The 14,351-nt window shown below is 44.7% G+C and overlaps 1 protein-coding gene across 1 annotated transcript in view; it reads right to left on the minus strand.

Annotated features, from left to right (window-relative positions):
- FREM2 (FRAS1 related extracellular matrix 2) overlaps positions 1–14,064 on the minus strand; it is a 130,803-nt gene extending 116,739 nt beyond the window's left edge. The window contains exons 1-2 of the mRNA XM_040543318.1: positions 8,841–14,064; positions 2,853–2,942 (exon numbers count right to left, since the gene is read on the minus strand). Of these exons, the coding sequence (XP_040399252.1) occupies positions 2,853–2,942; positions 8,841–13,980 (5,230 nt within the window). The 5' untranslated portion in view covers positions 13,981–14,064. The remainder of the gene's footprint in view (positions 1–2,852; positions 2,943–8,840) is intronic.
- Positions 14,065–14,351: the final 287 nt, after the last annotated feature.

The raw sequence follows: 14,351 nt of genomic DNA on the forward strand, positions 1-14,351 counted from the left end.
ACCTCACCTCACTCCTGTTGCGAGCAACTGAACAGGCAAGAGCTGGCAGAGCACTGACTTGGCTCTTTTCCCCTCCCTTACACACCTGTTCTGCCGTTGCCCTAACTTGCTTACCACAATTGCTGGCCACATTTAGAGGATAAACAAAATTCCAGATCTACAACAAAATTCACACCGGAGCAGTTTGATGTCTCCTTGTAGCTGCTGTGCCTCCGTGCAATTGCCTGAGGTAACAGACTCAAGCCCCAGTCAGGCGATCATTTAAAAGAGATTGACAAAAGAGCTTCTGGATTTGTTCTCATCAGTCACCATACGATGAGTGGGGAGGATCAACTATCACATGCAGCTATGGAAAGACATGTTCTTTTTGTCCTATTTCCAGTTCGCAGACTATGAACGAATATTCTAAGACACACAGAACTCTGTTTTACAGGTGGCGCTACTGGTTTGGGGCAAAATCAACTTTATAACTCATACTGTTTGAAGAGAGCAGGGACTGGTGTTGTAGCTTCCCCTTGCTGAGGCACAACAGGACTGGAAGATATAAAATCCTTGGGTCACAAGATCACTTACGGAGTATGGCAGAATTCATCTTAAGTGAAGTACCACTTATTTCATTCACAACATTAGGTGCTGTGTGGTAGCTATCACAAACTTGTTACTACAGCAAAATTCCTGATACAGGAGCTAGAAGTCTGAAGCATGCCATTCTGCTGCAGATGTTGGTAGTCTGCGCTGAGGCTTTCACTCAGCTCTTGTGTGTAGTCTCTTAGAATGATCTGGCTTAAAATCAAAAACACTAAAACAATAATCTTTGTACCACTGAAATTCTGCCAGAATTTACCTGAGCTGTAAAACACTTCCTTTGATGTCTTTCTGAAGAGGGTGGAAATAGAGCTAGATAAATTGCTGGCTTTTTCACCTGTTACAGATTCTAAAGACATTGTAATAAATTTGAGTTGTTTCAGATAGACAATTATTAATGTTTTGATCACAACTTCATTATTTTTAAATAGTTTTATCACCTTTAGGCAAGCAGAAATTCAAAAATATTCTGAAATGCAACACAGCTTATTTTTCACTTTGTCAACAAATAGACTCAGGAAAGCAAGGACCATCTAGATAAGCAGTCTGCAAAATGGTAATGTCACAAGTTCTAAAGGCTCTTGTTATCATAATGAATCTTTGTGCTATGAAAAATAGCATACTGTTAAAATTGACATGCTGTTACAACTCCTCCAAGTGGAAGCAGATGTGGCAGGACAGTTTTCCGATATGAGAAAAATTCTTGGTATAGAGTTGGAATATACTGAGTTGAATTTGCTTTAACCACAGATTTGCCACTGTAAAGTGTGCAAATAGCATGAAGAGAAGTCTCACAAATGTTGGATTCCCAAGGAACATCTCAGTTTTAAGAAAGGATGTTAATCAGACAGTTCACTGAGACAGCAAACTTTCTTCAGCTTTAATTGTTCCCTTCACATAAAACCTTGAAACATCTCAAGTCTGAGTATTTGTTCACCTACTACAAGAACTTGAAAATTATAAGCAACATCACCATACAGTGACACCTGTCATAAGAAAATGATGGCATTACAAACAAAATATATCACCCTGTGTTCAATTATCTTTACTTAGCTTTCAGTTTTTCTAACCTATGCTTCACAAAAAATAAAATATTTAAGGAAAATAAGCCTACTGTTACAAACTCTTATGTCAATACTCATTCTCTGAGGGAGCAAGCATGTTTTCAAAAGTCTCTAGAGGAACTGTCTCTTCCGTAGACGTCCAACACAATGGAAAGGAGAACATGATTTAATAGCCCACTCCCAGCCATGGTGGATGGCGGCAAACTGATCTGTGACAGACAGAACAGATTCCTGTTCACTGATCTTAATACTAGCTGTGCTTGTGAAGAAAGCATGAGCTGAGTACACGAGCTGAAAACAAGCTAGCTTGAAGTACTTTTTTCTAAGTATATTATGAAATCAGCTATAACATTCATTGCCAATTATTCATAGTTATCTATCACATATTATAAAAAGGTATTAAAGTAACATAAACTAGTTACCTGTTACCATCCACAGGAATATATGCATTTATGAATATCTGGAAACACTTGATGGAAACAAATAGCCTGTTAATGTGTTTTGTTTACCCTCAAACAGCTCTTTCTTTGTTCTTTAAAACTCAAAAAAAAGAACCTTTAATGTTTGTTTCCTTAAGTGAGTGTGTGCAGTATTCTCAAATTGTTTTCATTCTTTCCTTTTGCAACTTCTAAAACCTTGCAAGATATCATCAGTCACTAGAATTCATCACCTGATGAAGATCAGTGACAAGACACTAAGGATTCTGTTATGCTAAGGAAGTAGAGGCAGAACTTGAACTCAGAAGCTTGAGAGCAAAATGTACATCAATCTGCCCATATGAATAGAGGAAAGGTGGTCTTATAATTGGAACCTCTAAAGAGGTAGGCAATCATAAATGTAACCCTGAGTCTGTAAAGTCTCTCAAGATAAAAGGTTTATGACAATTTATGCATAAAGAACCTGGACAGGGAACACAAATGTAAAACTACAGAAAGCCTGGATATCTGAGTAGACTTCGAGAATTTCACTCTCCTCGGTAGCTTGATTGTTTTTTCATTAGACGCAATTACCACTTCTTCTAAACCTCTCTTTGTAGTCACCATCAGTAGTCCACAATATGGGAAAGTTAAAAAAAAATAATAATAAAAATTCCAGGAGACAACATAGACTTCCTTCAGTGAAATTCAATGTTCGTAAGCTCCTAAAGTGTACTTAAACTCCTTCTCTTTTGTGAACAGCAAAAACACATCTTAGAGTACTCACCACCGTCTTCAACCATGAAATGAAAAATGTCACTGGTGGCATTGTCACCTGCTCGTAGAACATAGCATATCTTCATATCATCAATATCAGCTGTAAAGAGTCAGAAAAATACATTTTATTTTAAATGCTGAAGATAGGAAACTTTTTTTTTTTTGTAGAAAAACATGACATGTATTGAATAGTTTAGCTTCATCAGAAAGAGGTCAAGGCTCTCCAGTAGGGCTCAGGAATTTCAGTATTAACAGAGGTGAAGTTTTAACAGATATCAATCATTTTCTCTCCTTTTACTTTCCTTTCCCCAGTCCTCTCTTTCATTTAAGATGTATGTACAAACAGAGCCAAAAGGAAATGTAAGAATGTAGGCTCAACAGTCAGAATTATTTCATATTTTTTCTGGTGCATTTTCTTAGACAGAGGTGCATCTCCACCAAGATATTGATTCTATCACTGTTCTTCATCCTGAGAAGTACTGTAGCCTGCTCTAATGGAGAAAATACACTGGGTTTTGTTCCTGTTTCAGCCATGTCTGATAATTAGGGAAGATCTTCAAGCACTGGCTGCAAATTCAGGTATCTACCATACAGATGCTTGAAAGGAGGTACAAAGTGTTCTACTCTAAATAACACGTCACAGGTCATGGGAAACCTGGGGCTGAAATAGCAACAAAACCCACGTTATTTTCTATGTTGAGTTCTACTCTCCATTCAAGATGTAAGACAAAATAGTTCACGCAACCCATCCCTGCTTCTAGAACTAGATTACTTCTGGCATGTTGCCTGTCTCTAGGATAAGATATTCCTACACATTCTGCAGTACAGAAATCTTAATCTCTTTGGTACCCCCAAAATGCCCTCTTCTTCCTATCAGCCTGTTTTCAAATGATATGCCATATAATCTCTATGAACATGCAGTCACAAATAGTGCTTAAACACTTTGGCTATTTTAAGAACCCAAAGACACGAAACTTAAGTAGACAGCCAAGACTTCAGTAACAAAAAAAATATTAAATGCATAATTGTGAATAATTGATTCCAATAAAAAGTGTGCAACAGGTAAACGAACATTTATTAATGTAATGTTTTCTGGTCTCCTTGAGTAGAGACAAGAAACATGCAATATATAAAAACTAATTTTTGTCACTTGTTGGTAAAAATCCAAGTTGGAGGCTACATCAAACAGCATGGAGTAATTTCTATTTCATTCATTTCTAAGAGAAAGTTTTAGAAATTAATAGCATTAAAGTAGGTCTCAAGTACCACCCAAGTTCCATTCCCAAGTGTGTTGGGAAAAACAAGCCCAAAGCACTTTTATTAGAGCTCCTCAATGTCCTCAGTTCCAAAAGTAGCCAGACATCTTCTAAGGCAAACAAGTTAAGAACCCTATCAACAGGGATATGTCACTAAAGAATCTCTTCTATAAATGTTTGAAAGAAAGTTAAAGATCAAAAATTCACAGGGCTGTAAAGAGGATGCAAACAAATACCTTCTTATGCCCGTGCAGCAAATAAATCTTTCATCCTGCAAACACTTACACAGGTACTTAGCTCTGCCCATGCGGATAACCTTATCAAAATCAATGGTTCCAACATATATAAAGATAAGCACTTGAGCCAATGTTTGCAGGACCACCTCATCAAAAAAGCCACTTGTCATCAAAAAAGCCACTTGTCATCAAAAAATCTCTTTTTTTTTTTTGTGGAAAGAATTGCAAAGGAATGACCGGCTTTCTGCTCATTAAGTACACATTTAAAGTCAGTTGAGCAATTTTATACTTTCCTTCCACAGCTGATTAAGTTATGTTAACTATATTAAAGCTGACCTGGTTGTAAGCACAATTCATTAGTGTGCAACTGCACTGCCTACTAAACATTCATACGATATTGGAATTCTCCCCTCACTAGAAATCCAGCAGCTTTCTCTTAGAAAAATAAAAATATCTGCACTAGATCAGGGAATTGCCATTCCATTTAAAAGTCTGCAAAACTGATGCAGTTATTAAAAGCTACATGTATTAACATATAATCTTTAAGAAACAAATGTACTTCACAACATAACTCACTCATCTTTCTGAAAACATTTTCCTGAAAAGGAAGATAAAATGCATTATCAGGGATGAATGCTGAGTAAAACCATTGCTTGCAAGGTGCTGTGCATTCAGCTGGAGCAGCCATGTAGGTACCTTTGGCTTCAGGAGGCTACATGGAGTGCCGAGACATCAACTAAGTTCTATTATTGCCAAGGCAAAGATTTTTGCTCTCCTCTATCCTTTTCCCGTCTTCCTGGCTCCTCAGCACACCTGGAGGTCTGTGGGATGTGGCCTGGCCCTTATTCACAAACCTACCCACGTGGGACCAGGGTCTCCCAAAACAGCGCTCAGGATCATAGTGTGTGCATTAAAACATTATCCAAGCATCAGCTAACAACTTGTTATAGCTGATGTTCAGTTACCACTGAACTTCTGTAAATGTGAAAGACTTGGCAGTTTCTTAACAGATTTTTTCCCACTTTTAAACAAATTATCTAATCTTAATGAGTATCTGCCATGAACAGATTCCAGCCCTGACTTGCAGAGATGAATGCTGTGTGATTATGCATACACAATATTCCTTGTATGTATTTTTGTCCTAGGCACTAGAAAATAGAAATTACCACATGACAAGTGTTTGTCTTTGAGCTTTCTCTTCATTTACTATCACCAAATTGTAAATATAAAGCACAAAGAAATAATAATGAAATAAAATTACTGCTTTCAGGTGTAACTTTAAGTAATAGATAGCATTTGAATAAACTTAGAAACTGCTTAATGTATTTTAAGAGTATTTTATTTTGTTACTGACCCTTGCCTCTCTAATTCAGCTTATTTTAACAATTAAATATAAAAGAATAACAAGCACCAACTATTTGCAGAATTTGGAAACCTTTTACCAAGCAGTTAATTCCTCCATGCACTAATACCCCTTTTGAGCAATCTCATTTAACTCAATGAGACTCATGAGCTAAAGATTACCTACTGGACTTGTGACAGACATATTTGATGTATACTAATTAGAAAGCCCCACACTGATTGTTCCTGAACAATATACACAACAGGGAACAAACCTCCAGGACATACCACATTCTGCACAACTACATTTTGATTGGGGGCTTTTAGCTTATCTTGCAATGCTAGGCTAATTTCCTCTCTAGCACTTCAAGTATTGTGGGCAGATACTGAAACACAATCTCAAGGATAAATCAGAAAGCCGTTTGCCAAATAATCCCTCTGCCCCCTCTTTCAGTTACAAGCAATCTGATAAACTGTGCTGCTGAAGCTGCTTGCACAAGAAATCTTGTTTCATCAGTGTTACCTCCTTCAGATTGGTCAGTCTGCATGTTCCACAAAGACAGACCCCAAAACAAGGAATGGGACTGTGAGGTGGTGGCAGAGCATTAGGATGGACTTCGCAAACCACTGAGCATCTCTCAAAACTCAACTGCATATGACCCTAACGGCCTGATCTGACTCCAAAGTTGGCCCAGTTTTGAGTAGGGGTTGGACCATATGACTTCCAGAGACCCCTTCCAAAATATACTGGAAGATTATAAATATGTTTTATGAGGTCCATCAGGACCCACATGTAATGAATCTGGAACTATTCAGCGGTTTGAAAAAGATCCCTCCACATGGCAAAATGGGACCACTAAAAAGGGAAAAGATCAAAAACCATAAAGTAACATCAAATTTAATGGTCAGTACAGGAGCATCTCAAAGCCAAAACTAGGGTGCATGGCTGGCTGCAAAGTCTGCGCTTATGGAAGGCTCATTACAGCTATGACAGAACAGAGTCTTATTTACTCTTTCCCTGAACGGTAGATTATTATTTGTCTATTATTACAGCATAAGTATGAAATATGCATAAATTCACTACTCCAGATTTGACAGTACTTTGCACACTAATTACAGAGGGCTACAAGGTGAGGGACAACAGTGAGCTACCCATGGAGTTTTGAGTATGGAGCTTGGTCAATGAAAGACCTCAGCATCTCACATTACTTCTCAAAAGTGCAGCCTTCTAGGTCCAGCCAAGAATTTTTGTCTCCTTGCCACCCACAACCTCTCCCATACCCAAAACAGCTACAGAGAGGAGGGCATCTGAGGAAAAAGGAAAGCAAAAGACAGAGCTCTTTCATCTGTGACTTTCATTCCCAGGTTATTTTGTTACTTCTAGTAACTTCTCGTTCCTTGTCCTCAGCAGATGTATTACCCCTGCGTGAGTTTGATGCTTTCTGACTTTCATGCAGCCTTTCTAGGCTCTCTGAAGTGCTTGGCCCTGCATTCATAAGACATTTCAACAACTTTGCTTCACAAAATACAAACCTTTATAGAAAACATTTAGAAAGTAGAGAAGAGAGAATACCACAGAAATACCATACAGATGCTCAGGCATTACTTGCTTAAAAGAGTCAAAATAGAAAATTATTAAAGACGTGTGTATTTTTCAGAAAAACTCTTCAACTCAACACAAATTAGAAGATCTTGTGCTGGTAGTGTCAAGGAACCTGTGGAGTTTTAACACTGTCTGGGGGATCCTCATCAGCTCTAAAACCAGCTTTCCTTAAGGTTGCAGGCTTCTCACTCAGCTTAGGCACCCTATCTTCCAATCACTCACTGCCCCCCCAAAATGTGCTATGCAGTGGACTGCTTTCAGGGAACACCCATTCAGTAATCCTATATTCTCCAAGGTAAGAGAAAACCCATCAAAAAACTGATAATATGTTTATTTGTTCACTCTCTTTCTCTTCTGTCTCTCACTTACTCTGACAAAGATGCTCTTAATACTCTTGCAGTTCACTACCAAAGCCTTATATTTAAGGAGCTGTGTTGATTCCCAAAGCTTAGACATGTTTGGTCCCTCATTACCTCCTCCCTCCTCCCCCCTCCCCCCCCCCCCCTTTTTTTTATACTAACACAGCAAAACTCAGGGCATACCAGTCATTTGAAAGTTCATCAGGCCTGTTGCAAGGTCTGGTATATCTGAAAAGAACATCACTTACAGCCAAGACTGTAACCAGGGATACACACCAGTACAGGCTCTGTAAAATTAAATACGGCCAACTACATCAAGGGTTCATCTCTGCCCTTACCACCTACACAGCCCAGCCTGTCTGAGCCCCTTTAAGTCTGAGCCTGCATGCAGTCAGGTAGTCTGCACACTCCACAGCTGCAGGAGGCTCCAAAAAAACTCATTTTTAATTAACAAGTTATTAACTCATTACAAAGTAACATGGAAAATTCTTCAGAGAATAGTTAATGCTCCCCTTTCAATTAAAGTTACTTCATAGCCTTGTGTTAAGGCTTTATTTCAGTACATATGGCACATGTGGTTTTCATCCTATTTATACCACCCAGTATTTTAGTTCTCTGTAAAAAGTAAGTACCACTGACATAATTTTAAAACATTTACATTACCTTTTACTTTGCCACAAACACTTTGTGGTTAAGATCTGTGTAATTAAAGCAACAAATGCACTCATATCTCTCCATGTCTGGGAAATGATTTTACTTTTACAGTTAAGTACACTCAAGCTGTATAGCAACCGATACCCTAGTCATGGCATGACCATTAGTTAATAATAGCTTGGCCACTCCCATAGCATTTTCTAAATAAAACTCTCAAAGAAGGCACTTGGCCTCTAAAGATCTGGAACCAATTCTGTTATCCAAATTTATATCACTGAATAAGTCTCCTCAATATAGGTAGACTTATTCCAGGTTATTTGGACTGTAAGCTCTCCACAGCAAAGATGCTCCTCTATTCAGTGCTTCCTCAGTAAACCCGATTTCCTGTTTAAAGGTATCACAGACACAATAAATAAGCAGAACTAAAAAATAATTAAGACGCTATAAATAAACTTGCTGTCAGAAAGACTCTCCCATCAATTATTGCAGAGTTTAACAAGAGAAAGCATGTTTCCAGTGAACTAAAGAACATGTGGAGTATGGTAATACCTTGGCTGAATTGGCTGATGCTATGGTTGCCTTTCCCCAGGTGAATCAGGAATCCATGTCGAGGACCCTCTGTGATCCTGATCTTGAGAGTAACGTGTAAACTGTCTCTGTCTTCCACTTTGAGCACCTTGTTGGTAATCAGAAACCCTACATGACCCGTGGCCAGAGTTCGGAGAGTTTGAGCACCTTTGTTAATTACGATTTGAGGTACGCTGTTATCCACAGCCATTATCCGAATCTTCATGGTCTGAGGTTTCCTCGTTTCAAACACAGTGTTGGGGAAGACATAGAAATCAGTGTGAGTGCCATCTGTAACAGTGAAAGAGAAGCTGTCCTCAACTGATTCTGTGCCATCATGTCTGTAGCTGATTAGATTTTCATTCAGATCTTGTTTAGTGAAGGTGGTGACTGGTTTGGAATTATTGAACATGATCTGACCATGAACTGGTATTTGAGTGACGATAAATTTTAGCAGTGCATCAGGTGTATCTCTGTCTTCTACAGTCAGTTCAAATGGTGTTATCAGTTTGTATTCATTTTCATTCACCACCAGGTTATGGATTGTGACAACCGGTTTCTTATTATCCACATCACTGATAGAAATTCTGAAAGTACGAAATACAGGGTTGTAGCCATCAGTGACTTCAAACTCAAAGCTGTCCATTTTCACCTCATCTTCTGAAGTGTGAATATAATAAATTTTATTGCCTGCTAATAGGAGCTGAGTAAAAGTGGAGATGGGCACCCCAGGCTGATCTGTGCATTCAAGATGACCACGAACAGGTGCTCTGGTAATAGTGAAAACTAAGTTCTCATCGGGACTATTCAAGTCACTGGTGCTAAGCAAATCGGTTGTAAGGGTTACCTTTCCTCCTTCCTTCAGAGAAACTCCTTTGCTAATTACATCTGGGAAGACAATGTCAATGCTACCTATCGTCACATAAAAGTAGCGATCAATGAGTGGATTTATTCCATCTGTCACATCAAATTTGATAAGATCACGAACACCTTCTTGGCCAAAGTGCATATATCGAATTAAGTTTCTATCCACTTCATCCTGGGTGAAGTTCATCCCCAGGGTGATATTTTCAACTCCACCTGAAGGTTTTAGTCTCTGTAAGAGGCCTTGTCCTGGCCCATACCTTATAATATATGTCAAGGTTCTGTCTTCAGAGTCTAGGTCAGTAGCCTTCAATATTCTGTTATGGATAGTTCTAGTTTCCCCTATTTCAATCTCCAAACCATCATTGATGGCCATTCTAGGTGTCTCATCATCTACAGGAACAACCATTATGAATACCGTTTTCACTACAGTATGTTTACCATCTGTGAGTTTCACCTCAAAACTGTCCTCCTTCGTCTCAGAGTCATCATGTTCATAGAGTATGTTGGAGCTCTCTGTTATCTGATCCAAGGTGAAGCTCTCAACTAGGACAGTTCCATTGGCCAGCTGGTTCACAATGTGGCCATGCCTTGGAAGCCTGGTGATCGTGAACATTAACTCATCAGCAGGGATGTCCCCATCAACTGCATTGAGGATAGGGGTATCAATAACCAGGCTCATGCCTTCCATAACAACAAACTCTCGCATAAAGATTTCAGGCTCTTCATCATTCATTGGCATAATGACAATGGGGAAGATGTGCCTTTGGGAAAAGCTAATGCCATCAGAACAGCGGAAAGCAAATCTATCTTCAACAGGCTCTACACCCTTATGTATACTTTGGACATAAAAAATATGCCCTTGATGGAGGTCTTTTAAGGTAAAAGCACTTATAGCTATACCTGCTCTGGATTTTTCAGATCCTGGGGCTGGAGAGATGTTCTCTACATACCCAGATGCGGGCTGAGCAACAATGGTGCAGAGTATATCATCAGTAGGAGTATCTACATCTTCAGCCCTTAGGTGAGCAGTAGTAATGACGCGTTTGTCACCTTCCACTACTCTGAACTGCTCCCCCACAAAAATCTCTGGGGCTTGATTGTCAACAGGGAGAATGGTCACCAAGACTGAAACTCCTTGAACGACATTGCCCCTGATGCTCCACTCCTCAGACAGGTCAGACAATGTAAGGTTGAAGGTATCTTCTTTGGGCAGAAGGCCTATTTCACCGCCAGTATGAGCATACACCACAGCACCATCCAGCAGATCCCTTTGGGAAAATCTCTCTGCAGGCACCCCTTGGACAAGGATGTTCCCATGTTGAGGAGGATCCTCTACAATGAAGGTCAACATTAAGTCATCTGTATCCTCATCAGTGCCCTGGATCACATTAGCAGTGATTTCAGCAGCACCATTCTCCAGCACATCCAGGTAGGAACCAACAGTGCCTGGGGGCAACCGTAGGGTAGGAACCTCATCATCAACTGGGTGCACATTCATTTTTAACGTGATGGGCACGACATGAACCCCATCACTCACATCAAGCCTACACGTATCGCTGTTGGTCTCAGCCCCACTGTGCACATATACCACCCTCCCTTGCCGGATATCCTCCAAGCCAAAGGCACCTCCCAGGATCAAACTGTACCCAGAAAGCTGCAGCTGACCGTACCGAGGGGCCTGGGTCAGGATAAATCGGAGATGAGCTAGCTCAGTGTCTGTATCACTGGCATCCAGCTCAGTTGGGCTAAGGACATGGCTGCCTCCCTCAGGTAAAGTAAAGCCAGTGTTAGTGATTTCAGGAGGCTGATTATCCACGGGCTGCAGGTAGATGGTGAAAGTTCCTTCAGCTGCATTGCCGGCGGCATCTTCCACCTGATACTGAAACTGAATCAAATGAGGAGCCACTCCCAATTCTTCCTGTGGCGGACGGTAGGAGATCTTGTGATGATTGATCTGGGCTTGGGTGAAGTGGGTAACCTCCACGGAGTGATCCTCAGTCAGCACAAGGGATCCAAGACGGGCTCCGTGCTCATCTGGAGGGTGGTTAGTGTCGGTGTCAGTGGGGGGCTGGGTTACTGTGTAGCGGAGCTCACGGTCCCCTGAATCCTGGTCTGTGTAACACAAGTGCTTCCTCCGCAGGGGAGTCACCTGCTGTTCCGCAACTATTAAGTGCAGGCTGCTGCCGCTGTGCAGCTCTGGGGCTAATCTGTCCACAGGATGCACCCGGATCACAAATGTCTGTGGCCCAGAGCGGTTGGGTGGGTCATTGTCATCTTGGACCCTAAAGACGAACTGGTCCAACACAACCCCAGGGCCAGGTCTATGAGGCCCAAAGTGGTGGTAGTAGAGACGCCCTTCCACAATGTCCTGCTGCAGCCACTCTCTCACTGGCTTTTCATACATTAGGGAGCTCCCTACTACACCTGACACCCTCCTCCAAGAAAAGCCCTCATCTTCTTCCTCCTCTTCCCAGCCAGGAGGTGGCTGTGCTTGACGGAGGAGGAGCTGGCCAGCAGTGGGGCCAGCCTCCACTGTGAAGAGCAGGATGGCATCCTGAGAGTCAATGTCAGTAGCACTAAGAGCACGGGTAGTGATGGGCACTGTTTCACCCTCAGCTATCGCCAGTCCCGTGTTAGCATTGAGTAGGGGTGGCTGGTCATCAGTGGGCACCAGGGTAATGGGGAAAAGGAATTCAACACGGTGACGGGAGCCACCATCTTCCAGCCGCAGCACCAGATTGTCACTGAGTGGAGACTCACTGCCATCATGCTGGTAAATGACCCGGCCTGCTGCCAGCTCAGCCACTGTGAAGTGTTTACGAGGAGCAGCAGATGCCGGGGTGTCCTCCAGCAGAGTGAGGTGGCCATGCCTCAGCCCTGCCACAACACTCACCCGCACCTGCTCAAGGTCATCCTCATCACTGATCACCAGGTTGGGGCTGGGACCAGGGCCCGAGAGAGGCCGTGACTGCCCCTCATAGAGCACAAGGCCAGTGTTGCGGGTCACCACCGGCGCTAGGGTGTTCATGGGCTTCACCACAATCACAAAGGCGAAGGGCTCTGAGGCAGCACCCTCAGGGTCCAACACCTCCAGCTCGAGCTCAAAGAGACGCTCCCGATCCGAGTCCTCCACAGGTGGCTGGTAGGCGATGCGCAGCTCCCTCACGTCGCGCTGGCTGAAGGAGGAGACAGGCAAGCTCCGGTCATCCGTGCTGACCATGTGCCCTTGGCCGGGACCAAAGGGTGAGGTGATGTTGAAGAGCAACAGGTCCGGGGGTGACTCGGCATCCTCGGCCGCCAGCATGTCAGGCGTGAGGGCAGTGAGGACAAACTGGTCCACCTCCATCATGAGCATAGCCAAGAAGCTGGGTTTGGGAGCCACATTCTCTGTCCCCGCCCGGATCCGCACCAGCACCTGGAAGTACTCACGCTTCAGCGGTGCCCCGCCACCCGTTGCCTCCCACAGCTCAGCCACCAGCGGCACCAGGTCGCGGTTGGGCGAGCTGCCGGCCGCCGTGTGCCGGTAGCGCAGCCCCAAGCGCAGGAACTCCTCGCAGTCCCACATCGAGGCAGGCACGGGGCCACCATCCACCGCCTCCCCACTCGCCACCAAGGCTGAGGGGTAGTTGAGGATCTCTCCGTAGCGGGGCAGCCCGGTCAACGACGGCAACAAGCCCACCCTACAGCGCTGCCGGCCCGGCTCGAAGGCGAACTCCAGGCTGCGGGCGTCCAGCGGGTTGCTGGTGCCTCGGAGGCGCTCGACGACGAGGGGCAGGTTGCGGGTGACGATCTCCAGCTGGGTGAAGAGCACCTCCACCTCCAGCACCAGGGGCAGCACCAGGGCGCTGCTGGGCGAGTCGTAGCGCAGCTGCAGGCGGACCCGGTCCCTGGCGGGGCTGCGGCCGCCCAGGTGGGAGTACCGCACCTCGCGGGGACCGAAGTCGCAGGGGAAGCGCCGGGGGCTCAGCCGGCCGGGGCGCTGCCACAGCGGGTCCTCGTCCAGCACGGCCAGGTGGCACCGGTCGCCCGGCTGCACCCGCAGCACCAGGTCGCGGGCGGGGTCCAGCCAGGCGGAGCGCCCCAGGGGCACCCGCAGACCGCGGTTGGCCACCACCACCACGGCGGGGGACGGCTCCGCTGCCCAGGGCGAGGGGACCGCGGCGCTGCCTGGCGGCGGCTCCGAAGACCCGAGCCAGGCGCAGCCGGCCAGCATTAGCAAGCCGACCAGCGGCGGCGCGGCGGGCAGAGCCCGCATGGTCCCTGCCGGCGGAGGGAAGCGGCGGCACCCCCCTGGCAGCAGCTTCTGCGATGCGCACTGCTCGGCTCCGCACCGCGCTCTGAGCCCAGCGCGCCCCGATCCGCGGGGGACCCCCGCCAGCCGCCGCGGCCCCGCCCCCTGCCTCCGGACGACCAATAGGTACCCGCGAGGGGTGAGGCGGGCTGGCGCGATTGGGCAGATATGCTTGCCAATCTCGCAAGCCGCGGCGGGGATAGCCCCTCCCTCCCCCCCCAACCCTTGAGAAGGTGGCGGGGTTTCCCTCCCCCTCCGCTCAGGTGAGCGCGGGCGGTAACGGCCACCGGTAACGGCCACCGGTAACGGCCGCCCGCTCCCCCTCCGCGCCCCCC

The sequence above is a fragment of the Cygnus olor genome, chromosome 1 (genome assembly GCF_009769625.2).
Source record: "Cygnus olor isolate bCygOlo1 chromosome 1, bCygOlo1.pri.v2, whole genome shotgun sequence".
Classification (NCBI taxonomy): Eukaryota; Metazoa; Chordata; class Aves; order Anseriformes; family Anatidae; genus Cygnus; species Cygnus olor.